Source organism: Palaemon carinicauda, chromosome 26 (assembly GCF_036898095.1).
Source record: "Palaemon carinicauda isolate YSFRI2023 chromosome 26, ASM3689809v2, whole genome shotgun sequence".
NCBI classification, from domain to species: Eukaryota; Metazoa; Arthropoda; class Malacostraca; order Decapoda; family Palaemonidae; genus Palaemon; species Palaemon carinicauda.
In genome coordinates this window covers 99,643,167-99,650,666 of record NC_090750.1, presented here as the reverse complement: position 1 = coordinate 99,650,666, position 7,500 = coordinate 99,643,167, and the positions used below count along the sequence as shown (strand labels likewise).

The window sequence follows — 7,500 nt, the reverse complement described above, 5'->3', positions numbered from 1 at the left end:
GCCATTTGCGGCCATTTAGTAGTCATATCTAAAAAGTAAGCTGGCATATCTCTATGTATTCCTATTGTTATTGAATGTGATATTTTTGAATATTTTCATGCATAACTAGATTACTCATGAATATATGGAATGATTTTTTAATAATATTTCATTATGAAACTTGACTATAAAAATTATTTATATTTGGCCCCTGATATAACCCTTAGTAACATCATGGAGCAAGTTTTGTACGACATTTCTCTTGTTCCATAATATGACTTTATTCTAAGGAAAATTTGCCACTGGCTATTTCTTTTAATGACCCAAAATTTTTTGGGAAATTTGAGAAAAAAATGAAAAAATTATATTCTTTTCCTTTCAGAAAATTGGCCTTAATGGTGTAGCCTACCATAGACCTCAGGAAATGTTGCACAACCATCCATGAAACTATATATGAATTTTGTTTTGTTTTAATAAATTCGATATTTTTTTCATAGGTATTTAAGTGATAAATTTTTCATACTTTATCTAATTTGAAATAAATTTTTAATTTGTGGATGGGTTTTGTTATTTCTTCCGTAGTATTCAGTATTGCTTGAATTACTTTTAAAAAGACAAACTGTAGAGACTGTGGCATGATATACATTTTCATAATTATTTTAACACAGGGTCAAGCTTGACCCGACGATACCTAAATAAGGGTAGCAAATTAATGATACCTATTCAGGGTAAAAGAGCTGCAGAACAGAATTAAGTAGGGTAACATCTATTCCATTAAAACACTGATCAGGTTTCAAACACTGATCAGGTTTCAATAACTGGATCTGAACCTGCATGGGAACCTGAAAGTAATACTTTATGCTTCTTCAGAAGTGATATTATGAAAAACTATGGTGACACATAATCATAGTCTGATTCTGTACCAATCTTCCCAAATGTACCTAAAACACCCTTTGTTACCAAATTTCAACAAAATGCTGTAGACATGGAACCTAAATTGACAAAGTACATACTGTTGAAGACACTCGGGGAAATTGATCTTGATAAAGATTTCCTTTTATCTGTGCATTAGGTGACCAGTAACATTAAGTCAAAAGTCAATGAATTAAAGTCCCAAAGCACATGCGAAGGTATAAACAACAATCATGTTCAAAAGTTTGTTCCTCCAAAGTTGTTTCTTTCACTTAGTATGATCATAGGTAACAGTGAGGATAAAAAAAATGATGTAAGTAGATATACAATCTGGTGCTAGACGTGATTCATGTAGCTTCTAGTGAAAAAAAAAAAAAAAAAACTTACATCCAAACTGTGCACCAAGCAACTAGAAACATGGCACTTGTGCCACTTCACCATGTTGCTGGACACTGTGCCAGTTATGAAACAGTAGAAAATTGAATCTACTGCATACAACGTATGCAGCCTTTCAGTATTCATTCACTCCCAAACCAAACTTTGGTTCACCTGTACCACCTGACTTCCACAGAATATTACAAGCCCATTACAACAGTAATCATTGTCCAGCTCTAATATTTCCACTAATAGATGCGAACTGGTTCAGTCCTAAACATGAGTTACATAATGAATCAAAAGCAAAAGATCTAGCTTGGCTCCAGTGTAAAATGCAAAGCAATCTTGGTGAACCGAAGATCACAGCTTGGACAGGGTTTGATCAAAATGTTTTACTCTGAACTTACTGCCTACTACCTCAGCAACTGCTGATGATAAGGACACAATCTTCACAGTGTTAGCAAAGTGTGAAGACAAAACCCCAAGGCTCGGCCAGCCACACCTCTGGAAATGTGACATAAAATTAGGAGGATTTCACACACTCATGAGTTTCATGTAGTATAATGATAAGCACATGGATTCCCCTGGCTTGGAAGATATTTGATTTGAAAGTACATGTAGTATAATGATAAGCACATGGATTCCCCTGGCTTGGAAGATATTTGATTTGAAAGTAGAGTATTGGGAGAGAATTATACCATGCAAATGCTTACTGGTCATGCTTTCAATAAGGCAGTCCGTGGTCACTAATTAACATTTAAAGCCTTGGAGAATATTATGGCCAAAGTTTCTGTCCTGGATGAAAAACAACTATCATCTTCTTTCAGATAAGCTCCAAGCATTTCCTGGCTCCATTAATCAGGGGTTCAGTACGGAGGAGGATGATATCGAGATTCATATAATAAACTGGCACCATGGGCCTTCTTCAGGAGTTTGATAACTCAAGTGCTGAGAATCTAATGTTTTATCATTGGACAGATAAGTGGATTTGGTTTTCATCCTCCATGGATTCACACAAAACATGAGGGAAACTGGACATTTTATTTGGAGACTTTTTCAAAGATGTTAGCATGGTTCGCAGTGTATGACCATGTAAACTATTCACGTCAGGGACCAGTGTACCTTACAGATATGATGCAACTGCCAACTACAGCTCCAGATGTCTATGATGAATTTTGAGCAGGGCTTTTTTTCCATTAAGAGGAGTGGTTAAAGTATTTCTCAAATATCTATAAATGAGGCTTTAGAGCACATCAATAGATTGGCTAAAGTCATTGGAGGAATTTTTGGAGTAACTCAGTTGGATTCATCAAAAGGCAAGTGTATCTCAGTTGGATTCATCAAAAGGCAAGTGGTATATGACTTACAATGAAAGGTCCATTATTTCTAATGACACCATTGCCTTGTTTGACCTGCAATATCATGATGCCAACAATGACGTGTACATGTTATACAGGCTTTGCAATGACTGTATGTGGCCTTTTAGCCCATGATTTTAGCCTTCTGGGAGCGTTTTAAGCATTGTAGAAGCTGTGCACTGCGTGCAATTAGCGGTGTAGCCAGTGATAACAGCATTATGGAAGTATTGTAAACGTTGTAGGCACTATGCAGTAAGTGCAAGTGGAGGTAAATGAAATGATGTTAACCCTCTGGAAGCGTAAACTTTGTAAAGACAATGTTGGAGACATCGCAAAATAGGTCAGGAAGGACTCAAGCATATATGTACATATAGTGTCACTGTTGACTGGCAATATTGCAAGTAATGCCATTATGACTGATATCCTGAAAACACAAGGAAAAGGTGAGCACTTGATTAAAGAATTTGTGAAGGACAGATTTGGTGGAGAACTCAACTACCAATTTATTTGCAACGATGTCTCAAAACAGGTAAAAACCCGGTGAACAATATACAAGGTTCATGGTAGAACCAAGAAAAACTCTGCAATTGTGTTGAAGGTAGAACGAGACATATTTCAGAGGTTGTTGGTAGCAAGTGACAGTGGTAGAAATTTTGTCCTTGTCAGCATGCTTTATTATGAACTCTCACCAGTACCCTTTTCTTTTGCCGGCACAAACTGAAATTTACACTCCACACACAAAATTGTGCTCATTTAGCTTCGTACACAGCCAGTTAAAGTTGAGACTATGCTGCCAAAATTTAATTGTCATCCTGTATAGTTATTGATGGTCATGCTCTCGTTCAATCACTAGGAAAGCCCGAAGGTGCTCAGATATTTGGAGATCTGGCAGGCACATTCTTTAATAACATACTAGGACCATTTCAAGTTCAGTTTGCAAGAGTTGATGTTGATTTTGAAAGGTACTTTGATTCATCAATCAAAGAATCAACTTGGGCCAGCAGAGTGGGGACTGTAACAAGACTAATTAGAAGAATTATAGGCTAACAGAATGTTAAGCTACCACCAAATTGGGGAAAGTTCATTGAAAGTTCAACCAACAAAAGTCTACTTTCAGGCTAAGAACACAATCTTGAATTTGGGCTTGGATAGCCTTCTTATGTGACCAGAGTCTTCATTCGTTCTCTCTCGTTCCATCTAGTTGGCTCCTCCTCTTTCGTGCTGTCTAGTTTTTCTCATGCGAGATACATCTGGATTAGATGATGGAGGTTATTTGCTGCCTGCACTTCAATTATGGATTGGGTTCAGCACCCCGTTGTTTATCTTTTTCTCTCGATGGAAGGTTCCCTTTCTTCACGACTAATCTAGTAAATGAAGCATATTGTAGTAGTACCTGACCAAGATTCATCAGGGGTATTGCAGTCTCTCGACCCAAAGCTGGTTCAATGGAGAGAAGCTGAACCACAGTTCAGGAAAGAGTTAAAACTTCTCTTATAACATAGCGGTTACTTCTTACTTTTATATCCCTTCGCTCAGGGCGTTTATCAAAATGATGGCTGTCGTTAAGCTGTGCTGGGTCATGCAGTATTGTCTCAAAATGGCGACTACCACTAAGCTGTGCTGGGTCATGTAGCATTGTCTCAAAATGGTGAATACCACTAAGCTGTGCAGGCCACGTGGTTATTGTCTCAAAATGGCAGCATTCACTAAGCTGTGCTGGTCACGCGGCATTGTCTGAAAATAGCAGCTGTCACTAAGCTGTGCTAGTCACGTGGACTTCTATATCTAGGTTCTAGCACAATGAGATTTTAGCTAGCTTGCAATGTTGAGTCTAGACATAGTCTCAATAATGTGTCACTGTTTCCTTTCTCTGGCAACTACAGATGCCTTGAGTTTCTATTTTTTATATCGATTGTCTATGTAACTACTAGATTCCTTCGGCTTCTAATAGGAAGTTTTTCCTTCACTTTCAAGTCACCACGTTTACTTCACTAACTTATACTTTTTGTTCGCTCTCACTTTCTTTTTTTTATCTTTTTTTTTTACCCATAACCTTATATATCAATGAAATTAAAATCTTATTTGATACATAATCCTTACACACACACATATATATCTATGTATATTATATATATATATATATATATATATATATATATATATATATATATATATTATATATATAATATATATATATATATATATATATATATATATATATATATATATATATATATAAACTGCTGATTTAGGAGGTGTATCTGTACAGTAAATTTATTCCATACACTACCAATGAAGATTCAACAGTGGGGTATCCCACTTCTTAAACACTGCGCCACTTACTTCTACCAAACAGACTCTTTACTTCCTACAGTGGATACTAAAGTCAATCCTTCTCTACACTTCTTCAGGGGCATCCGGGAAGCATTTTTTTTAGGTCTCCCTCCATTAATTTACAAAAAAACCTTAATCATACCAAAGTTTTGCAACCTATAGTAGTCCATTCTCTTTACCTGACTAATCCAGTTCAAAATAAAGCTAATTCTGGCTTTGCCAACCTATTTACTGCATCATAACCAAATAAAGACAATTGTTACCCTTTCATATAAATGGTGAAACCCCCACCTTATATGATATCATCCAAATATACAACTGAGTTTCATTTATTCGCATAATTTCTTAAAATCATTTCCATGGTAGACAGGGCACGGTTAGCAACTCTACTCGCTAAGGAAAAAGTATATACATACACGCACACACACAATTATATATGCAAATTTATAGCCATGTGATTGATATAAATGTCCTTACAGTATTTTGCATTGACATCTTCCTTGAAATCTGTTGTTTTTCCTGTATATTCATAATAAGAAATGCACGAATAAGTAATAAATTGTCCTTCTAAAGTACAGGCAAATTGCTGAAAGGTGGTGCCCACCATACTTTACCACCATCCTTCAAAACTGATGAGTTATGTACTGCAGCACCATAGGTGCCCAATGATAGTGTACACTGACCTAACTGCGGCCTAAGATTGTATTCTGAATCAGCTCCTTCAACCTGAACAAGCCAATACAGTGTTCAGTCTTGGTTCAGTCTTATCCAAACCTTCAGTACATAACTTTGAAATAAGCCATATAATCAAAACAATCTCTTATGCTTTATCAATCTACGAGATTGGCTTCTATGCTTTATTAATCTACGAGGTCAATAGATTATTCTGAGCTTTCTTAGTCTCGATTCCAAGAGAACCTCCCACTGTTTATTAATCTCTGAGGTCAATAGTTTTATCATCAAGGTCCTTGTTGTCATAAAGAGACGAGTATTAATGAAGAGGTGAACAGAAAATCATGTTTCAATGGTAGTTTCAGCTAAAGTATAGTCAATTATTATAAGAAGCGTGATATTTATTAATAAATGGTGTTGTTTCGAGGAATGTTTTATAGTTTACCGTAACATGAGCCATTTCTATCAGACTGATAAAATCAAGATTCAATTTAGTCTTTCAGGATAAATTAATGATTAAAAGGGACAAGATTGGATTCTAATCAACTGTTTTTACAGACATTTTCATATCACGTTTACCTGTTGGGCTAATGAAATCTACCTTGAGTTCTCGATACTCAACTTAAGTGTTACCAGCTCAATACTGTTTAGAATTACCTGTAAGGCGTAGAAGAGGCAGAATGCGGAGTTGTAGCATGTGTGAAAGGCGTGGCTGGTGCACTTATGGGCGTTGTGCTGAACGGAGTGCCAACACTAGTGTTAAACTGTGGGGGCGGTGTGGAAAGGATCGGCACTGCATACTCTCCACCCGCGACGCCGCTGCTGTTGTTGCTGTGGTGTGCAGGTGTCACAGCCACCTCTTTGCTGAAATCACTGAAGTGCCTCCCTATGGTGGCCACGCTATACTCAGAGGCACTGAACAGCGGGGTCTTGTACGGTTCATGGTATAGAGACCCCTCCTCGTCAGGAACGGCAACGGGGCCGTACATGGCGACACCAGCACCCGAGTAGCTGGTAGCCATCCTGAGGCCCTTCATGTCAAAGGCTACATTAGCTGAGTCGGACAGGGGGCTTTTGAGCACATGGGGAGATGATTTTTTCTTCCTGAGGCGTCGCACGTAAATCAGCAGACCAGAGGCTACTAGCAAGAACACAGCCACTACAAAGCCAATGACCACACCCATGTATGCGCGGGTGTGGGCATGAACGGCAGAAACTGCCGAAACATTTCTGGAATCGTCGCGACGACCTGCTGTGTGTTCTGCTGGAGCCGAGGTTTCTCCACCTGTCCAATCCGTCAGATTGCAATGGCATATTTCTGTGATTAAAGGCAAAGGCAGATAGCTATAAGGACTGAAACACGAGTTGGAAAGCTAAGGCTACTAAACATACACATGCATTCAAATGAAAATTCTAAACCTTTAAAACTTTGAATACTAGGAACTCTTCAACTGTTAATTTTATAGGGAACTAATAGCAATTATAAAATAAATCCTAGGCGCCTAAAAATCATGTAACAATGCAATAACTCGGTAATAAATATTTAGATAGAATTATTTTCCTTAAAAAATATTAAAAGCAGCTTTTAGAATGAGATTTCAGTCACTGATGGATAAATTCAAGGAATTTCAAGACACCAATATACCCTATGTATAAAAAATGATCCATGTGCATTCTTCAAATCTTTTAATTTATTACTTGAAATGTTAAAAATATGTTCTCAATATTTTCAAATGCAATTGAATTAGGAAAACATACAAAACCATTGCTTTTGAGCATGTATAGTAACAGAGTATTATGGAAAATCAAAATTATATGAATCAAAGACCTAAGCAGTTAAGAAAAAATCCAAAAAAATTGTCAACACTGT

General features: G+C 37.1%; 1 protein-coding gene across 1 annotated transcript in view; it reads right to left on the bottom strand.

Annotated features, from left to right (window-relative positions):
* Positions 1 to 7,500, bottom strand: part of LOC137620344 (discoidin domain-containing receptor 2-like) — a 386,470-nt gene that overhangs the window by 95,910 nt on the left and 283,060 nt on the right. The window contains exon 8 of the mRNA XM_068350578.1: positions 6,288 to 6,948. Coding sequence (XP_068206679.1) covers positions 6,288 to 6,948 — 661 coding nt within the window. The remainder of the gene's footprint in view (positions 1 to 6,287; positions 6,949 to 7,500) is intronic.